General features: G+C 41.0%; 1 protein-coding gene across 2 annotated transcripts; it reads left to right on the top strand.

The window, feature by feature from the left end:
• Nucleotides 1-376: 376 nt before the first annotated feature.
• LOC116413687 (mitochondrial coenzyme A transporter SLC25A42) lies at nucleotides 377-20,508 on the top strand. Of its 2 annotated transcripts, XM_052892240.1 has the most exons (8): nucleotides 377-614; nucleotides 4,132-4,248; nucleotides 11,267-11,429; nucleotides 11,649-11,837; nucleotides 13,424-13,603; nucleotides 14,416-14,501; nucleotides 15,144-15,312; nucleotides 16,635-20,508. In XM_052892240.1, exons 2-8 carry the CDS (start codon nucleotides 4,185-4,187, stop codon nucleotides 16,771-16,773), a joined length of 990 nt encoding a protein of 329 aa, XP_052748200.1. In that variant the 5' UTR covers nucleotides 377-614; nucleotides 4,132-4,184; the 3' UTR covers nucleotides 16,774-20,508. The 2 variants fall into 2 exon arrangements, with proteins under 2 accessions (XP_052748200.1, XP_052748201.1); XM_052892241.1 differs by lacking the exons at nucleotides 377-614; nucleotides 4,132-4,248 and having other exon boundaries at nucleotides 11,297-11,429; nucleotides 11,653-11,837.
• Nucleotides 20,509-22,162: the final 1,654 nt, after the last annotated feature.

The raw sequence follows: 22,162 nt of genomic DNA, 5'->3' as shown, positions 1-22,162 counted from the left end.
GGATCATGAATATGTATACGGTAATACTACATCACAGGTAATATAAAACCAGTAAATACTCAATTAATAATCTAATTGCCCCGTCGCCCAATTGCTAGCTAATATTCCGTTTTGAGTCGGCCTATACGTAATTCTTCTTAGAAACTATCATTGTTAATTATTATTGGATTCATCTCGATGAACCTCATTGGTGTCCCGGCAACGTAGTATGATAGCGCAGGCATTTTCAATTTCACCCATAAAATGCACTTGCCTCAATTTTCCTACTTGTACCATAGATTAAGAATAGTAATTTTGAGGCTAATTCTTTTTCTACGATACTCATGTAATAACAACATTGACAGCTGACAGCTTCGACCAAATGTTAAAGTGACAGTTGCAAAAAATCGCAGTTGCCTGTGATATTTTGCGTTAACAGTTTATTCTATTTAATCGTTTAAATTATTCAATTTCTTTTCCAATAAGAAATTTGAATAAACAAGAATCTAATTAGCAAAACAAATTACCCGCTCGCGATATCGTACATAAACAGAAAAAGTGTAAGCGAATCAACGTAATATTTTGTTTTGAAATATCGAAATATTATTTTATCATTACGAAGCCTACGAGAACTTGTAAGTATAAGGGGAAAAGTGTGTTAGTTCTAATTATAGATTGCGAAGATAGTACATTATTGGGTCCCAAGTTTTCAAATAATTATGCAAGGTCGCTGCTCAGACTTTGTACTTTGATTGTGCCCTTTCTCTAACATAATATCAGTTTTCGCTACAAACAATTATATTAAAAATAAATTACTTATCATATTTATAGTTTATGTAATGTGGTGTTGATGCAACATTCAATTGTTCCTGCTAATACTGTAAATGAAAATTAGTATGAGTATAGTCTTACTTCATATCTTTGAATTGTTAAAGACATTTTTGTGCCAAAGGAAATTAAATCGAAGTATGTTCGTACAGTAATTGTTGCCAACTCCTGTATGAACATTCTTAAATGGAGGAGGCCTTTTTTTTATACCACAAAGGCATGCAAGCATACAGTCCATCTGATGGTAAATGGTCAAACAGCCTTTTTATTTGAAAGATATGTTGATCCAGTGATTGTTGTGTGGTGTAATTAATAATAATGTAATTATAATTTATGGCCAACAAATAAAGGCTTTATAATTGAATACAGTAGTCAGCAACAGGGGGGAAAGGGATTGTCAGCCATAGAGTTTGACAGCCCTCCCTTTCTGGTGGGTGTTGTATGAGGTGACTAAGGGAGTTTATGGAGGGATGGGCTCCAGTGTCCTTCTTAAAATATCTGTAAAAGCCTAACTGCAGTTGCCAACCCGCCCGCCAAGCATGGCAATTACAGACAAAACATCCCTCATGGGGAAGGCTTCTGTTCAGCAGTTAAGGGTTCTTTTCTTTTTATTGGATGAAAATGGAATGGTAACCCCGCCTGCGCTAACGGGATACGCTAGCGGGGCACCAGTGAAGGGTGATCGATGAGAATGAAAACAGGCCAGTTAGCCCATCATGATGAATTCATCTGGAATTAATCATGATAGTTTCCAGGGGGAACCACGAGGAGGTCGACCTGGTTGGGTATATTGCTAGCAATGGGATTCTCAATCTCTATTACTAACAATCCCTTACCCCCCGCGTGGGTCGGTTATCATCTATAAAAAAAGCTAGTACAAACTCATGAGACTCGTGTAATTCTTCATGACAGACACACATAATGTAATGTAAACTATTCCCAGGTGTTGCCACCCGGTTGGCGATGCGCCAGACTGTTGCCACTAAAATTATTATTTCTTGAAATAAATGAGTTAATGACTTATCCCTGATCTTGAACACGTCGAGGTATATGTAGGAAGTGTTGCCTTAGAATTATTGCGTTCAAATAGGGGAAAAGGGATTGTTTGTAATGATATCAAATAACTTTATTACTAGTAATATACCCTGTCAGGTCAACCTCCACGTGGTTCCCCCTGGAAACCATCGTGGTTAATTCTAATTGAATTCGTCAGGATGGGCTAACTGACCTGCTTTCATCTGTCATCTATCACTGGTGCCCCGCCAGTGTATACCGATAGCACAGGCGGGGTTACCATACCATTTTCAGCCATTAAAAAAATACAGGCATATTGTTACTAGGAGTTGTTTTTTTTATTATTAATCTACTTTTTTTCAATGGATGATAATGGAATGGTAACCCTCCCTGTGAAGTGCCAGTGAAGTTAATTCATACAATAAATTTGCATGCTCTGGTTGCCTTTAAATGTATGAACAGTAAGCCGTAATCCACTAGTGTATTGTATTGAAATGTTTCGCAGTATCTTATGTTGGCGATCCTATAAATAAATAAATTTATATATAATTACTTTAGTTGCATATGTATGTAAAGGCGTCAGGGGTGTTCTTCTCTAGAAATTTGTCCGATTCTAGAAAAAGGGCATACAAGTATGCGACCCCGGCCTCCCGAGCCGCTACAGTGTCCCCCCTTTCCTTTCCCACATTCCCAAGTCCCTTATTCCTCTCATTTACCAATTTTCTTTACACATTTCCAACGTTCCCTTCCATTTTTCCTCAATCTTTTCCTCCATACCGTAGGTGGTGGAAACCACCAACAATTACATTCCCAAAGAACAAAGAAGGTTTACGTCAAGCAGGCGGCCGGTCGTAAAACTATAGGCCAAATCTTTTTACATCGTCACAGTCGTAGAATACTGACGGATCTATATATGTGATATTTGTCAGATCCGTCAGTATTCTACGACTATGACGATATTATAGATAAAACCAGATTACGCCGACCCCAAATTATAATTGAGATAAGGGTAGGAAGATGACGATGTATGAAGAAGTCCGTTGCCTCTGTCACGCGGGACCCCGGGATTGTATTGTCTAACTACCGACTAGCTGGACCGCTTTACTTATAATCTCTTTTCCCCATTTTCACACATTTCCGCTTCCTATTCATATTATCTCGGGCCTATTAAAAGAAAACTGCGAGTCACTGTTAAGATAAGATTACTAGCTGGTACATAGTTGGTACGCGAGTGCGCGGCGTTGCGTAACAGACGGTAACGTTCATATAATGTCAGTCAATTAGTCATGCAGTATTCTTTTTATACAACTTAGAATGGCAAACAAGCTGATGGAAAGTCGTAACCGTCGCCTATAGACGTGAGCAGTACCGTGGACATAACAGAGTACACTGTTTCGCCCATGATACCCCCCATGTGTTGCAATTCCTGAAGATTCAGGTGTTACTCCTCTGTACCCTGTAAATTCACGCTATATCCCACCCTTCAAACTGAAACACAGCTATGCAAACAACTGCTTTACGGTTGAAACACGAATGGGACAGAGGTACCCAAGCAATCGAGAGATCTACACAGAGAGAATGCAATCAGAGTGAGGGCGGTAAGCTCACCTCACCTCCCACTTATGGACGAATTAATGTTTATTTTCCATGGCGGGAAGAAGTTGGGGTGAGGTGGTAAGGGGGGGGGTGACGTCTAAAAAGGCCCACATGTAAATAGATAGATAGATACTCTTTTTTTGTTTCCTATATATAAAAATTATGTTCCTTTAGACAGTTATATAATAGTTTTCCAAATAAAGTTCAAATAAAACTACATATATATATATATATATATATATATATATATATATATATATATATATATATATATAAATAAATGTATATTAATTTACTATATTCATTTATTTTCTCTTCCAACTCGCCTGATCCTGTAATCCTCTCCCTAAATTTTCTGCCACCGTATTCCTGTTTTGTACCGCGTCGATTTCCCTGCTTTTTAATTAAATATGAAAATGTCTAATGGCTACCCTAAAAAGCCAAAGCCAAAAAATAAAAAATATATATTCAAATCTTTAAATTCATTTGGAATTTTATACTGTAAAGTAGTTTTTTTATATTTGTCTGATCTTGGTATATATATACATACATACATATCTGTCACGCCTGTCTCCCATTAGGGTAGGCAGAAACAATGGAACGCCAAATGCTTCGATCCAAACAAATATCTTTCGCTTCCTCCACATACATCAATCTTTTCTTTCTTTCTTGGTATATATTCACACTATTTATTTATGAACATTATTGTTTCAGAACGCTCAATTCCAAGGAACATGTAAGTGACGCACGGCAGTGGCAGGAGCACCATGGCGGTAGGGGAGGCGCGGATACCGCCGCTGCTGCGCGACGAGAGAACCCATACGCATCATGGTAGGGAAATACACTGTTATTTCAAATAAACTTTTCTTTTTTTCATATGATAATTAGAATGGCAAACAGGTTGACGATCCGCCTGATGGAGAGTGGTAACTGTCGCCTGTAGGCATGAGCAATCACCATAAAATCACGGTATACGTTGATGTAGTCATGGTACCCCTAATGCGTTGATATTTCTGAGGGCTATTGATGTATCAGTTGTTACTATCCACTGCTGAATACAGCTTCTCCCAAAAGCTGATTTTGCCAGTAGTTGCCACACTTGACAAGCGGGTTGGCAACCGCAGTTAAGCTTTTGGTGATATTTTAAGAAGGACGCTCCTGCCTATCCTTCAACCACGTTTTTTTATACAACGTAGAATGGCAAACAAGCTGACGGCCCACCTGATGGAAAGTGGTAACTGTCGCCTATAGACATGAGCAGTACCATGAACATAACAGAGTACACTGTTTCGCCCATGATACCCCCCATGTGTTGCCATTCCTGAGGACTCGGGTGTTATTCCTCTGTACCCAGTGCTTGTTTGCCACCTCAATGGTATAAAAAAAAAAATATATTTATGCATGTTTACGGAATATGTTTGTATATTTAAATTTTTTTTATTTTCGGCTTCAAACTCGAACACGTGATCTCGGCTCTGAGTTCTTTTTAAATTGAATGATAATGGAATGGCAACCCCGCCTGCGCTATCGGTATACACCGGCGGGGCACCAGTGAAGGATGATAGGTTAAGGTTGAAGCAGGTCAGTTGGCCCATCGTGATGAATACAACTGGAATTCAGTACGATGGTTTCCAGGACCACGTGGTAGACCTGACAGGACATATTGCTAGTCCGCATTACTGGGGGGGAAAGGGATTGTTAGCAATGGAGTTTGACAGCCCCATTGCTAGCAATATGCCTTATCAGGTCGACCTCCACGTGGTTCCGTCTGGCAACCATCGTGAACAATTCTCGTTGAATTCGTCACGATTAGCTAACTGACCTGCTTCATCCTCACCTATCATCCTTCACTGGTGCCCCGCCGGTGTATACCGATAGCGCGGGTGGGGTTGCCATTCCATTCAACAATCCCTCACCCCTTATTCAGCTCTGAGTCGGTCTATTTACTCGCTGAACCACCACGTTCCTATTACGCGTTAATTCCTATATTTGTATGTAATAAATTATTCATATTGATGTATTAATTATAATTATGTTTATATTAATTAACTGATAATTGTTATCTGTTTGGTAACTTACGCAACAACTGGTCACAGTTGTAATTACAACCGCACGTACGAGGGTGGCGACCTCTGGTGGCGAGCACTACGAGTACATTACGCGCCGTCCGTAGCACGAAACAGATGAGCAGCGTTTTTAAGAGATCTCTCTAATAAGAAATTATGATATTATTTATTTATTTATTTATTAATTATACACTTTATTGCACCAAGTAAAAAGAGAAATAACAAGTACAGTAAATATTATTGGGAAGTGATACAAAAGGCGGCCTTATCGCTAAGCAATCTCTTCCAGACAACCTTTGGGTAGGGGGCATTGAGAAAAAGACAAAGGGTAGGTGGCACACTATTATATAGATACTAGCGGCCCGTCCCGGCTTCGCACGGGTGGACATTTTTACAACATTTAAAACGATGGTTATTGTGACATAAAGATAGATAGTTGGACATATAGTGTCGCGGAGTTTTCTACAGAAACTAACTACAGTTATTGATATTTTCTTCAATATTGTAGAACATACTTTTGTTCTATCACCAATAGTTTCCGCAGCGCACGCGACCAAAGATATTTTATAGCATTTTTTTTTTACACTTTGAGTTACGTTACTAAAGTTTTAGTAAGGATCCCTAATCTTTTCTAGCAATAAATATATATAGCCTATGTTACTCAGAGTGAATGTAGCTTTCTAATGGTGAAAGAACTTTTGAAATCGGCAAAGTAGTTTTTGAATTTATTCATTACAAACATACATACACACAAAAATACAAATATTGCCTCTTAATAATCTTAATAATATTAAATATACTTGTATATATATATATATATATATATATATATATATATATATATATATATATATATATATATATATATATATATATATATATATATATATATATAATGGTACACATACAATAGAAGAAAATGACGAAGGGAAACGAAGAGAGAATATTCTGTCTATAATTCTTGTGGCCATGTTATGATATTGTATCATCATTATATCATCGATTTTGATACTTCTTTTTGTAAATGACCGATGTCTACTTCCGTGTTGATAACATTTGAAGTTGCTTTTTTTCTGTGCATAAAAAATTGTTTGCTGCCTGTCAAAGTCTAGATGGTAGACATTCGACACGATTTCACGTTGTAAATTGAAATAATTAAATTAGGGTAAATATTAACCATTCTTACTTTGTAAGCAAAGATAATATTTTTTTTATACAACTTAGAATGTCAAACAAGCTGTATACTCTGTTATGTCCATGGTACTGTTCATGTCTATAGGCGACGGTTACCAATTTGCATCAGGTGGGCCGTCAGCTTGTTTGCTATTCTAAGTTGTATAAAAAAAAAAAAAAAACTGACGGCCCACCTGATAGAAAGTGGTAACCGTCGCCTATACACATGAGCAGTACCATGCACATAACAGATTATACTGATTCGTCCATGATACCTCTCATACGTTGCCATTCCTGAGGACTCAGGTGTTATTGCTCTGTACCCAGTAAATTCACGCCATATCCCACCCTTCAAACCGAACACAGCCATGCAAACACAACTGCTTCACGGTTGAAACACGGATGGGACAGAGGTACCCAAGCAAACGACTTTTGTACAAAGTCTCCCTCTGGTAAAATAGCAATATATTGTACTTAATTGTAACTATATCATTGTTTCCCAACCATTTTTTTGCCATGCCCCACTTGTACATTTCTAAAATACATAATTTTTCCCGACAAAGTTTACTTGACGTCTCTAATCGCCCAGTTGATATTTTGGTAACGTCAAACGAAATTATACCTAATAAATATTTACAGCACTTTTTTTAATTTACTTTTTTTTTTTTGTTAAATTTGGCACTTGGCAGGCTCATGTCCAGCAGTGGACAGTTAAAGGCTGTTAATGTTAATGATGAAATAAATAAACAAGAATGATGATGATATTTTTGTGCATTACATGTTTTTGTATTTTATGCACGAAAATTATTAATTCACTCTTGCGTCACCTGCCCTTTTCTGTCTGTTCTCCTTTAATCAAAGGTTGTCTGTAAGAGACCGTCCTAGCGATAAGACCGCCTTTTGTACCTTTATGTGTATATTTCAATCTGTATTTATGTTACTGTATTTCACTTGAATTATTCACTTGTCATTGTATATTTTTATTTATGGTGCAATAAAGAGTTGAATAATAATAATAGTATACAATCAATTAACACGTTCACGCCGGCGCGGGCCACCGGTGGTCCGCGCTAGACTGTCTCATTGGACGATACGTACCACCGGCGGTACGCAATAGCCTGTCTTATCTGGCAGCGCGTACCACCGGTGGCCCGCACTAGACTGTCTTATCTGGCAGCGCGTACCACCGGTGGCCCGCACTAGACTGTCTTATCTGGCAGCGCGTACCATCGGTGGCCCGCACTAGACTGTCTTATCTGGCAGCGCGTACCACCGGTGGCCCGCACTAGACTGTCTTATCTGGCAGCGCGTACCACCGGTGGCCCGCACTAGACTGTCTTATCTGGCAGCGCGTACCACCGGTGGCCCGCACTAGACTGTCTTATCTGGCAGCGCGTACCACCGGTGGCCCGCACTGGACTGTCTTATCTGGCAGCGCGTACCACCGGTGGCCCGCACTAGACTGTCTTATCTGGCAGCGCGTACCACCGGTGGCCCGCACTAGACTGTCTTATCTGGCAGCGCGTACCACCGGTGGCCCGCACTAGACTGTCTTATCTGGCAGCGCGTACCACCGGTGGCCCGCACTGGACTGTCTTATCTGGCAGCGCGTACCACCGGTGGCCCGCACTAGACTGTCTTATCTGGCAGCGCGTACCACCGGTGGCCCGCACTAGACTGTCTTATCTGGCAGCGCGTACCACCGGTGGCCCGCATTAGACTGTCTTTTCTGGCGGCTCGTACCACCGGTGGTACGTATTCGATCATGAAGCGTAGCATCAATTAGAGCGCCGCCTCGCAGCAAAAACATTAAAGTCGGCCCCGGCGTGAACGTGTTAATCTATTTTGCATTTGTTTTACTATTACATCAGTACAGTTGTCCCTCGTGCTCGGGTCAATATAATAATTTGTTTACATTTTCGAATAGGTAAATAAAAACATCCAAACATGTATACAAATATTTATTGTGAATGATAATAGATATCAGGGGGATATGTTTTGATAACGTTACTTCACAAACAATAATATAAACATGTTGTCCTTAAAACGTGTACGGTTATAAACAGGCGTGACGTTAACCACGAGTTTAATGTAACACGCTACACACTACTATAATAATAATAATATAATATAGGGGGGAAAGTGATTGTTAGTAATGGAGACTGAGAATCCCATTACTAGCAATATACCCAACCAGGTCCACCTCCTCGCGGTTCCCCCTGGAAACTATCATGGTTAATTCCCGATGAATTCATCATGATGGGCTAACTGGCCTGTTTTCATTCTCATCGATCACCCTTCACTGGTGCTCCGCCAGCGTATCCCGTTAGCGCGGGCGGGGTTACCATACCATTTTCACCCATCAGAAAAAACTGACCTGCTTTTATCCTCACCTATTATCTCTCACTGGTGCCCCGCCGGTGTATACCGATAGCGCAGGCGGGGTTACTATTTCATTATCACCTATTAAAAAAAATTGCACAAAAATATGCTACATTACAATAATGTAGGGTATCAAACGATTGCCTATTAAAACTGTACGGGAACAAAGAGACAAGTTATTTAGACAACCCAATTTGTAAACTATGTGACCTGGTGCCAGAAACCAAAGATATCGCCTAGTACTTGTAATGATGACGTCCAGTTAAAGTAAATATAACATTTAGTTCAGTAAAATATTAACAAACGACACCTAGTTATACTAAACTGGGTGTTCGTAATCATGCACCACGGTACTGCTCATGTCTATAGGCGACGGTTACCACTTTCCATCAGGTGCGCCGTCAGCTTGTTTGCCATTCTAAGTTGTATAAACAAAAAAAAATTCTCAACTGTCAGTTTAAGACGGCCTTAACATTTCGAAATTTCCGAACGTGTGGTTTCTGTTATTGCAACACTGAATTTTGACAGGTGACCATAGACAACTGACAAATGCAGTGGCGGCTAGTTGTGGGTAGTATCAAGTTTAAATATTATAACGGAATCAACTTATCTCACCTATTTTCTTATATTGCTAAAATATCCAGAGTTCTTGCTAAAAATTCGATGATTGTTTAATTTTATAATGAATCACAGCACAGGTGAGGTTTTCTTCTGAATTTATAGCGGTTTTCTTTAATTTAAATCAAGTTACTCCAATTAAATTCGCTTAGTTATAAAAGTATGCGTTTACGAATCAAATACTGGAAACGAAAAAACACATATATATATAAAAACATATATATTATGTCTCTGTTATGTCCATGGCACTGCTCATGTCAATAGGCGACAGTTACCACTTTCCATTTTTTTATGGGTGAAAATGATATGGTAACCTCGCCTGCGCTACCGACATTTCATACATACCTAATCCTACCTAATTCTACCAGAGGGCGACTGTACAAAAGTCGATTGCTTGATCACCTCTATCCCATTCGTGTTTCAACCGTGAAGCACTTGTGTTTGCATGGCTGTGTTTCGGTTTGAAGGGTGGGATAAGGCAGTGAATTTACAGGGTACAGAGGAATAACACCTGAGCCCTCAGGAATGGCAACGCATGGGGGGTATCATTGGCGAAACAGTATACTCTGTTATGTCTATAGTACTGCTCATGTGTATAGGCGACGGTTACCACTTTCCATCAGGTGGGCCGTCAGCTTGTTTGCCATTCTAAGCTGTATAAAAAAATCCTACCATGAGCGGTCAGAAGACCGCTTTAAAATAAAGTACGTATCTTGATATAGAAAGAGATTTTAGCCAATTGGATAGTAAAACAATTAAGTTGTAAATATTTAAAAATGCCTTGTATGTATTTATAATTCAATAAGTTACATGGTGATACAGTAACGTTGTACATAAAAATTTTTAAACTAAATTAATGCTCCTCTCCACTCAGGGTTTGCTGGAAGAGAACTCTTACAGAGTTGAGCTCGACTGTTGTACATCTTTATTTTAAAATATGTATATTTGTAATTTTTTGTGTACAATAAAGAATCATTATATTCCTATCTTTATCTCAATTATTATATGGAGTCGGCGTAACATGTTTTTTTTTTAATTTATAACACAGGGAGGGGGCAAACGAGCATGCGGCTCAACTGATGGTTAGTTTTCTGACCGGACGCCTGCCTGACGTCAACGTTTTTTGGGAATAATCTATACTTATATATAAATCTGTAGAGAGGTCAATTCTGTACATGAAATATATTTCCAAAATAACTATCAGCGGGTGATTAGTGATCGATACTGATGCCAAAAATGCAATCAGTAAAATTTTTGTCTGTCTGTCTGTATGTTCGTTATAGATACAAAAACTACTCGACGGCTTTTAACGAAACTTGGTACAGTTATTCTTTATACTCCTGGGCAGGTTATAGTATACTTTTCATTACGCTACGATCAATAGGAGCAGAGCAGTGAAAGGAAATGTTGGGAAAACGGGAGAAGTTACTCCATTTTTAAGCTTCCGTCGCGTGTGCAGCCATAATGGCCACTTTTTAAAATGTAAAAATGTCCACCCGTGCGACGCCGGGACGGGTCGCTAGTAAAGAATAAATAAATAAATTTCAAAAACGGTCATTTGATCGCGCTTGGTAGGCTTAGTGTTAATATTGTTTAAACTGTGTCGCCAGAGTCGCCGAAGCCGACGGGTGCGTCGGGCTCGACAAGTGGCCAGCGGACGCTGAGCCGCAGCGCGACCGTGCTGACGTCGCTGGTGGCGGGCGCGGTCGCCGGCGCCATCGCCAAGACCGCCATAGCGCCGCTCGACCGGACCAAGATCAACTTCCAAACGTCGTATGTTGCGTCTCGCATATTTATATATATATTAATATATTTTTTATTGCACTTGTAAATTACACATGTAATATACCGCATTATGAATATTGTGAGCAAGGGTGGACTTATCTCTGACAGAGATCTCTTCCAGCCAACTTGATACAGTTAGAAAGCATGTCGCTATTACATTTGGACAGACTTCGGTGTGAATGTTTTGGAAACCAATGAACTTTCCAGTCAGATCCCGTACTCGTGGCGCGCTGCGATCGACTTCCTGCTGCACTCGGCGCGCACAGAGGGCGTGGCGGCGCTGTGGCGCGGCAACAGCGCCACCATGGCGCGCATAGTGCCGTACGCCGCCATACAGTTCACGGCGCACGAGCAGTGGAAGAGGGTGCTCGGGGTGGACACTCCACAGAGCGCGCAGTGAGTACCACGCACACATGCACACGCACACGCACACGCACGCACGCATGCACGCACGCACGCACGCACACACGCGCGCCCACAGGCACGCGCTCGCACATGCGCACACGTACACGCGCACGTATGCACGCACACACACGCGCACACGCGCACATACGCGCACATACGCACACATGCACACACGCGCACATACGCGCACACACGCACACATGCACACACGCGCACATACGCGCACACACGCACACATGCACACACGCGCACATACGCGCACACACGCACACAGGCACACACGCGCACATACGCGCACACACGCACACATGCACACACGCGCACATACGCGCACACACGCACACACGCGCACACGCGCACATACGCGCACACACGCACACATGCACACACGCGCACATACGCGCACACACGCACACACGCGCCCACGCGCACATACGCGCACATACGCACACACGCGCGTGCACACGCGCACATACGCGCACACACGCACACATGCACACACGCGCACATACGCGCACACACGCACACACGCGCACATACGCACACACGCACACACGCGCACACGCGCACATACGCGCACATACGCACACACGCGCACATACGCGCACACACGCACACATGCACACACGCGCACATACGCGCACACACGCACACGCGCACATACGCGCACATACGCACACACGCGCACATACGCGCACACACGCACACATGCACACACGCGCACATACGCGCACACACGCACACACGCGCACACGCGCACATACGCGCACACACGCACACACGCGCACACGCGCACTCAAGCATACATACAGAGAGAGAGAGAGAGAGAGCAATATTTTTTATTCTAGTCAACTTAGTATGGCAAACAAGCTGACGGCCCACCTGATGGAAAGTGGCAACCGTCGCCTATACACATGAGCAGTACCGTGGACATAACAGAGTATACTGTTTCGCCCATGATACCCCCCATGCGTTGCCATTCCTGAGGACTCAGGTGTTATTCCTCTGTACCCTGTATACCAAAACACAACTGCTTCACGGTAGAATGAACGAATGGGACAGAAGTGCCCAAGCAAACGACTTTTGTACAGTCTCCTTCTGGTAACTTAATTGACAATCTTCGTAGCGCAATGGTGGGCACGTAATTTTGCGTAAATAAGATTTCGGGTTCGATTCCTGGTTGAGTGGATTTGGGAGACGATGTTTTATAAATTGGCACTTTTTTTTAATGGATGATAATGGAATGGTAACCCCGTCTGCGCTAACGGTATACACCGGCAGGGCACCAGTGAAGGATGATAGGTGAGGATGAAAGTAGGTCAGTTAGGCCATCGTGACGAATTCAATGATAAATTAGTCACGATGGTGTCCAGGGGGAACCGCGTGGAGGTCGACCTGATAGGGTATATTGATAGCAGTGAGGTCTTACCTTCCCATTACTAAAAATCCCTTTCCCCCTATAAATTGGCTCAAGTCTGGGTCCTATGGGTTGCGCACTCAGATGGTCATAGGCTGGTCCTCGTAATCGAGGGTTTTCCCTCTTGCCTGGTGTACTGGTGACGTGGCCCGTTCCCCAGGGCGCAGCCGGTGCTGCACCTGGTGGCGGGGTCGCTGGCGGGCGTGACGTCGCAGAGCCTGACGTACCCGCTGGACCTGGCGCGCGCGCGCATGGCCGTCACCAGCGCCAGCCAGTACCGCACGCTGCGAGCCGTGTTCGTCAACGTCGCCAGGGACGAGGGCGTCATGACGCTCTACAGGTATGCCGTGTGATCAGGACGGACCGATTATGACGTTTATTTTTGCAGTCTATGTGATTTCATCCTATTATCATCCTATTAGTGTGTGTGCGACTGCCAATATTTATGGATTGAATCCTATTAGACTATTAATATACGGAACCCACTAAAAATTATCATGTGCTGAAATAAAAATTGGCATGCCTTTAGATAAGGCGATATGTGTAACTCATTATTATTTAAGACAGAGCAAATAAATTATTTTATGTCAAACATGCTTGGAAATGTGAGCATTATTTTGACAATCTTCTTCGAGATAAATCAAAATTGCCGTACTGGCCAGATAGATACATGCGGGCAGCGGCCGGCAAAAGTTGTATGAAAATCCATATCTGTCGTGTTTTGCGGCCAGATAAATTACTATGTAAACTCATATCTGTCCTGTAATTTAAAAATGGAACGACCTTTTACTTCGAAACATGGCTACCAAAGAGGTAATTAATACAAGGTTTTATTTAAATTTCGAACTGGCTTGCAAATAGAAAGCTGTTTATTAAAAAGAAAAAAACAAAGGAACGTTATGGCGCGTGAAAAATTATTATTGTTCGTTATTCGTCATTGAACTTAAAAAGTAAAATTGTGTTTTTGATTTCCGCGCATTGTTTGAGAAAAGTACTAGCCTTGGCCACAACTAAGCATTGATGGACTCACGTGTGTGTGCCTCGGCTACGCCTCGGCCCACATTTGCACGTTCGTCCACCAATGCCTCAGTTGCTGGCCGCTGCAGTAGTGTACTAATTATTATTGATGGTATGTCGCGTGTACTGCCGCAGGGGCTACTGGGTGACGGTGCTGGGCGTGATACCGTACGCGGGCATCTCCTTCTTCACCTACGACACGCTCAAACACAAATATCTAGGTGAGTTGCGGCGCGGCCGTGTGTTCGGAGCTGCCCATCGAGTGTACCACACTGTGCCAACTGTACAGCTCATGTTCAAGTCGGACAATTGAATATTTGCATAAAGAAATATTGCGTCGAGAAATGACAAAATAACACGATCATCCCATACTTTTTTTTTTATACCACTGAGGTGGCAAACAAGCATACGGCCCACCTGATGGTAAGTGGTTACCGTAGCCTATAAACGTCTGCAGTACTGACTAGACAGCTGGATGTGTCGTGTTTGATATATATATATATATATATATATATATATATATATATATATATATATATATATATATATATATATATATATAGTATTTTATTGCTATGATTTACATGTTTTTACATGACTTTTTGTTTTATTTTTTATATTTAAGTGACTAGTGATGTGAGCAACGTAATTGTTAAAAAAATAACTAAAAAAAACTGTGGTGCCATAAAATTATTTAGTAAATAAATCCTGTTTTCTCGAAAAATCATCGCATTTCTCTTATTTATTATTATTTAATATTTAATTTAATAACTTAATCCAAAATATTGTTGCCCGTATAATTATTGTCCTGTTGCCACGTCCGCCGGCACTGCGCGGTCTGGCGTTGTACTGGCGTGCCGCAGAGTGGTTCGGGTCGCCGCAGGGCGCGCTGGTGAACGTGTGGTTGGGCGGCGCGGCGGGCGCGGTGGCGCAGTCGGCCTCGTACCCGCTGGACATCGTGCGGCGCCGCATGCAGACGGCCGCCCGCCGCCACCGCCACACCGCAACGGCCACCGCCGCGCACGTCTACAGGTCGGTGGCACGAGCACAGCCCGCAGGCTGATGATGATGACACAGATCTCTTGTCCTTTTTTGTATACCACTGAGGTGGCAAAAAAGCATAAGCACCATTCTTTGGAATCAACTTCCAGCAACAGTATTTCCGAACTGATACGACAACATAACCTTCAAGAAAAGAGTATATTCCTTTTTAAAAGGCCGGCAGCACACCTGCAATGCCGCTGGTGTTGTGGGTGATCATGGGCGGCGGTAGTCACTTACCATCAGGTGAGCCGCATGCTCGTTTGCCCCCTGTGTTGTAAAAAAAAATATGGCCCACCTGACGGTAAGCGGCTACCGTAGCCTATGAACGCCTGCAATACCAGAGGTATTACGCGCGCGTTGCCGACCCTGAAGAAACCTCTTTACCCCTCTTTTGAAGAACCCCGTGCTGTAGTCTCTTGGGAAAACCTCGGCAGGAAGCTCATTCCACAACCTCTCTGAAACCGCACAGTACGCGACCATTTAGGCTGTAGGACATGAGGATGAACTCCCTGTCGATGGCGAGCAGTACGATGGTAGAAAGTGGCTGTGGGCATCATATTGAACAATTCCTCTGAGCACAATACGTTGTACAAGTGGTAGAACACGCAGAGTGACGCAAAATGTCTCCTAAGATACCGCTTACGAGCCTGGGATCACCGACAATTCTCATAGCTCGTCGTTGCGATAGGTTGAAGGATTCAAGTGCAAGTTTCTTGCAGTATCTTCGAGTAGATGTCCAGAAATTTCAGTACAGTCATAACAATATGTCCATTTTGTAATGTTTGTAAAAAGTCTCTGTAGAGTATATTTTTGATACGTTAATTGATATCAACAGATAAGTCGAGCATTTACTTGCATGTGATTTTCAGAAGAGAAAAAAGATGGAAAAAGAAACTTCTCATAAACGATTTTTTTTTAATTGCACATTTATGATTTAGTACTTTGCTTGGGTACCTCTGTCCCATTCGTGTTTCTACCGTAAAGCAGTTGTGTTTGCATGGCTATGTTTCGATATAAAGGGTGGGATATGGCAGTGAATTTACTGGGTACAGAGGAATAACACCTGAGTCCTCAAGGATAGCAACGCATGGGGGGTATCATGGGCGAAACAGTATACTCTGTTATGTCCATGGTACTGCTCATGTCTATAGGCGACGGTTACCACTTTCCATCAGGCGGGCCGTCAACTTGTTTGCCATTCTAAGTTGTATAAAAAAACTTTATTGACTGGTGATTTATATAGGTTTTACATATGAGACATAAATAATTCAAGTATTGTTTTATTGATTGGTCGATATGTCTGTCCACAGGACGGAGGGCTGGCGCGGCTTTTTCAAGGGGCTCAGCATGAACTGGGTGAAGGGCCCCATAGCGGTGGGCATCTCCTTCGCCACATACGACGCCATAAAGAACACCCTGAGGGACATAGCGATCGCGCTGGACAGTTAATGACTCGACACAGACTCTAGTGGTAAGGTACACGTCACGTTCACATGGAGTTGTGTTGTGAATGCAGTTTACTGGGTGTTCCCGTGAAATTGTATGATTGATAGGTTTTTTTACCAGCTTCTCACTATATACCGATCCTGTTGCAAGATTCACGCACAATTTGATCGATGAGTTTAACTGTGAAACCCATTTAGTTATGTATATTTTCTTGTAATGGATGATAATGGTATGGTAACCCCGCCTGCGCTATCGGTATACACCGGCGGGGCACCAGTGAGGGGTGATAGGTGAGGATGAAGCAGGTCAGTTAGCCCATCGTGAACAATTCTCATTGAATTCGTCACGTTTCCAGGGGGCACCACGTCGAGGTCGACCTAATAAGGCATATTGCTAGCAATGGGGCTGTCAAACTCCATTGCTAACAATCCCTTTCCTCCCAGTTATGTATATTAAATGTATAAACAATATACTAGGATACTATGTATATATAGGGGGAAAGGGATTGTTAGTGATGGAGACTGAGAATCCCATTGCTGGCAATATACCCAACCAGGTCGACCGCCTCGCGGTTCTCCCTGGAAACTATCATGGTTAATTCCTGATGAATTCATCATGATGCGCTAACTGGCCTGTTTTCATTCTCATCTATCACCCTTCACTGGTGCTCCGCCAGCGTATCCCGTTAGCGCGGGCGGGGTTACCATACCATTTTCACCCATAAAAAAAAAACTATAGTATATATATATATATATATATATACTAAAATACTAGGATAGTAAGATGTATGTACATTTATTAATGACGTGTTCGAAGCACACGAACTGTAATTATAAATTTTAAACGCAAAACTTTTACATTTGGCCCCTGTATATGTAGTATATGTAATCTGTGAATTTGACTATATCATAAAATTGACTGTAAAATGAATTTTTGACCATTTATCGTCGATATTATATATATATACATGGTAGTTACCGTTTGGTAATACGTTATATTGTTAACAGTTACGATTCAGTTTACGTAATACTCAATATAAACAAGGGAATAATAAAAATACCATATATATATATATATATATAAAATACCTTTTATTGGTACAACGCTATTTATTACTCCTGTTGCAAACTTCTTTGTTGTTTTTTGAAGATTTTATTTTTCTTGTATATTTTTGTTTTTATACTTTTGTTTTGTTTTTTTTTTACAATTGTCACTCTTTGCTCTTTTTCGCTGTCGTACTCTGTCTTCTGTAGTTATCTTTGTAATAGTTATTTTTTCCTTTAAACCCATTTGTTTATTAACGTCAAATACAAGTCGGCATACAGTCCATAATATCGTCCATATCTCCGTTAATGACTGTTGTACCGATGTTTTTTTTTTAATTGATATAAAATATGGTAACCCCGCCCGCGCTATCGGTATACACCGGCGGGGCACCAGTGAGGGATGATAGGTGAGGATGAAGCAGGTCAGTTAGCCAATCGTGACTAATACAACAAGTATTAATCACGATGGTTTCCAGTGGGAACCGTGTGGAGGTTGACCTGACAGGGCTTGCTAGCAATGGGGTCATTAGCCTCTATTACTAACAATCCCTTTCCCCCCCTGTACTGGTGATTGACGTAACTAGAATTAAATAGTAAATTTGACGATATATATATATATATATATATATATATATATATATATATAATACATACATACATATATATGTATGTATGTATGTATGTATGTATGTATGTATGTTGTGGATTAAGTTGACATTGTTTGTAAAATATATTTAATATTGTTATTTAATGCTTGGAATATTCAATTTAGTTTAATTTAATCATTTTTTTGTATGATCATATCTTATTTTAGACACAATGTACATTGTTTTTTGACTATTTTTTTTTATACAACTTAGAATGGCAAACAAGCTGACGGCCCACCTGATGGAAAGTAGTAACCGTCGCCTATACACATGAGCTGTACCATGGACGTAACAGAGTATACTGTTTCGCCCATGATACCTCCCATGCGTTACCATTCTTGAGGACTCGGGTGTTATTCCTCTGTACCCTGTAAATTCACGCCATATCCCACCCTTCAAACCTTCTGTTCACTAGGTATTCATACAATTTAGTTTTATATCTTTTTATGTCACCTATGTCTGTGAGGGATTTATTTTATGTTTACAATATTGTATGCGCACCATTTATTTTAATTTGGGATAATTCAAGTGTATCTTTAAAATTTGTCAGTTGAATTGAAAGAACTGTCGTGCAAGGGAACCTATGTATGAAGTTTGCATGTTTGTTAATTATTTATTTAGTAAATTAATGAAATAAATAGTGGAGACTATGTATAAACATGTTAATCGTACCATGATATTTTTTTTTATGGATGAAAATGGAATGGCAACCCCGCCTGCGCTATCGGTATACACCGGCGGGGCACCAGTGAGAGATGATAGATGAGGATGAAGCAGATCAGTTAGCCCAACGTGACGAATTCACCAAGAATTGTTCACGATGGTTTCCAGGGCGAACCACGTGGAGGTCGTCCTAATAGGGCATATTGCTAGCAATGGGGCTGTCAAATTCCATTGCTAACAATACCTTTCCTCCCTGTACCATGATATTGGAACGCATATAGTGTGCCTTGTAGGTTTAAAGTGATTCTAATTTGTACTCTAAATATGGCTTTACGTTCTCTTGTAAATGTACGACATACATAGATGTAGTAATAGGAATATTTGAAATATATATATATAGGATATAGATGTAGATGGGCGTAGATGACGCAAGTACCACGATTGATGACGAAAACTCAAGTGTATAGTGTTTTTTTTTACTTACTATTGTTACAAAACATTAGTTGAGCAATATTGGAACCATTTCAGTTTGGAATTCCACAAGGATCTTTGTAGAATTATAAACTCGTGTAACTGGACTGTTACATATGGCAGAAGTTGTTAATTTTAAATATTTACTTAACCCTTCTTTGCATGTTTTTTTTTTATTGGTGAAATAAATCGAGGTGATGTGAATTCATGTTCAAAATTAAAGGTAAAATGGTTAAAAAACCAAATTTGATAGCTATGTTTTTTTTTTCTCAATGGACATTGTACACTGCTGTATCCGCTGACATTGATTGATGATTTCCACTTTGGGTGTTGCTGGAAGAGAACTCTATCAGAGTTAAGCTCGCCTCTGTACTTTTGTTTACCTCTGTCATATTTTTATAACTAATGTGTACAATAAAGTATTAAATAAATAAAATAAAAGGACACAAGACACGATCAACTTAAAGTGAACTTGTTCTTTTATATAATTTTTGGGCATTCAATGTTACGATGGAAATTTCCACCATTGTGCAAAGAAGGGTTAAATACGATAAAGGATACTGTTAAAAATAAACGACGTTTCATAAATTTATAGCAAGAATTATATGTAAATTTCGATATCTGCTTGAAGCCACGCCACGTGTGTGTCATGTCTTATGCCCAGCAGTGGGCAATTGTTAATCTAATTTATTTATATAATGTAAATAAATAAATGTAATTGTCATAAAGGAATCTTAATCAACTAATGTATAATTACTCTTTTTTTTTATCGTTGGTTGTTTTAATTTTATTATTTTATTTAAATTTTACATTTCAACTATAATTGTTATTATATTGTTATATTTTTAATTGATTTTGTTTTTATCTATATTGTTCTAGTTGTAAACGAATAAATGATAAGTGTTTAAGAAGCTTATTTCTTTTATTTTTCCCCCAAATGTTTTATTAGTGAGGTATAACACCTGAGTCCTCAAGGATGGGAGGTATCATGGGCGAAACAGTACACTCTGTTATGTACATGGTACTGCTCATGTCTATAGGCGACGGTTACCACTTTCCATCAGGTGGGCCGTCAGCTTGTTTGCCATTCTAAGTTGTATAAAAAAAAATATCACCAATTACTAGGTCCTCGAACTGGGAACAATAAAATTCTTGTTACTGTTAAAAATATTAATAATCCAAGCGTATAGTCTGTTTGAATGGAATTTAATAGAAAGGTAACAAAGTCTATCAGAGGGATTTGTACAAAAGTCGATTGCTTGGGTACCTCTGTCCCATTCGTGTTTCAACCGTGAAGCAGTTGTGTTTGTATGGCTGTGTTTCCGTTCGAAGGGTGGGATATGGCGTGAATTTACTGGGTACAGAGGAATAACACCTGAGTCCTCAGGAATGGCAACGTATGGGGGTATCATGGACGAAACAGTATATTCTGTTATGTCCATGGTACTGCTCGTGTCTATAGGCGACGGTTACCACTTTCCATCAGGTGGGACGTCAGCTTGTTTGCCATTCTAAGTTGTATAGAAAGTAAAGTTTAATTGATACTCTCAAATCGAAATTCATCGTCATCATCCCAGCCATTACCCGTCCACTGCTGGACATAAACCCCCCCCCATAGACCGCCATAAGGAACGGTCCTGAGCCGCCTGCACCCACTAACTTCCTGCAATGCATTAGACCGTTATTCTAGTGGGGGGTCGTCCTACACTGCGTTTGCCCTTATATGGTCGTTACTCGAAAATCTAAATTAGTAACTATCCAACGAATGAAATGTTTTTTTTTTATTTGTACTATTAGATTATATTAGTACGTAGTAAGTTATTCTAGGGGGGGGGGGGGAAGAGATTGTTAGTAATGGAGTCTAATATTCTCATTGCTATCAATATACCCTATGAGGTCGACCTCCACGCGGTTCCCCCTGGAAATTATCGTGGTTAATTTTAGTGGAATTTGTTACGATGGGACAACTGACCTGCCTTTTCATCCTCACCGATCACCCCTCACTGGTGCCCCGGCAGCGAATACCGATAGCGCAGGCGGGGTTACTTATTCTATTGCCAGTTTTTAATAGGTGACAGTTTTCATCAGTTTCCATCAGGAAAGCCGTCCATGTTTGCCGTTCTGCGCTGTATATAACAAGGTAAGGTAAGGGCATCGCTGTGGCGGTGGTGAAATAAAACGAGCAGCATTTCGAGTTCGCACTATTTTAATCAATTAATTAATATTGCACAAATTGTTTTATACTTAACGGCTATGTCGTTATCCCAAATAACAGAGAAACAGCACAGTCCGACAGCACACGGAGAGAGCAAGTACATGTACTGCGGATTAAACGAACAATCAACGTGTGGAATTGTTTTAAAAAAGTGGAGTCTCGATTCGTGGAAATCATTCCAATCGTTTTGTCGGTGAACGGTCTTATCCCAACCAGACTGGAACATCTCAGACGGTTGGGATTCCGAGGCGGTTCACTCCCGGGAAAGATGCAGAAAGCGGTGCTCTTAGATTCTGCCCGCATTGTACGCCGGTTTCTCTCCCTGGGGCCCTGAACCCCGGCCGACTGTG

This window comes from Galleria mellonella, unplaced genomic scaffold, assembly GCF_026898425.1.
Source record: "Galleria mellonella isolate WM207_F2 unplaced genomic scaffold, CSIRO_AGI_GalMel_v1 utg150, whole genome shotgun sequence".
NCBI lineage: Eukaryota > Metazoa > Arthropoda > Insecta > Lepidoptera > Pyralidae > Galleria > Galleria mellonella.
This window is presented reverse-complemented; position numbering and strand designations above follow the sequence as displayed.

Coding starts and splice junctions, on each gene's coding strand:
- LOC116413687 (XM_052892240.1), top strand. CDS start 4,185: ATGGCGGTAGGGGAGGCGCGGATACCGCCGCTGCTGCGCGACGAGAGA. Junction 11,838..13,423: donor GACACTCCACAGAGCGCGCA/GTGAGTACCACG, acceptor CCCGTTCCCCAG/GGCGCAGCCGGTGCTGCACC. Junction 14,502..15,143: donor GCTCAAACACAAATATCTAG/GTGAGTTGCGGC, acceptor GGCGTGCCGCAG/AGTGGTTCGGGTCGCCGCAG.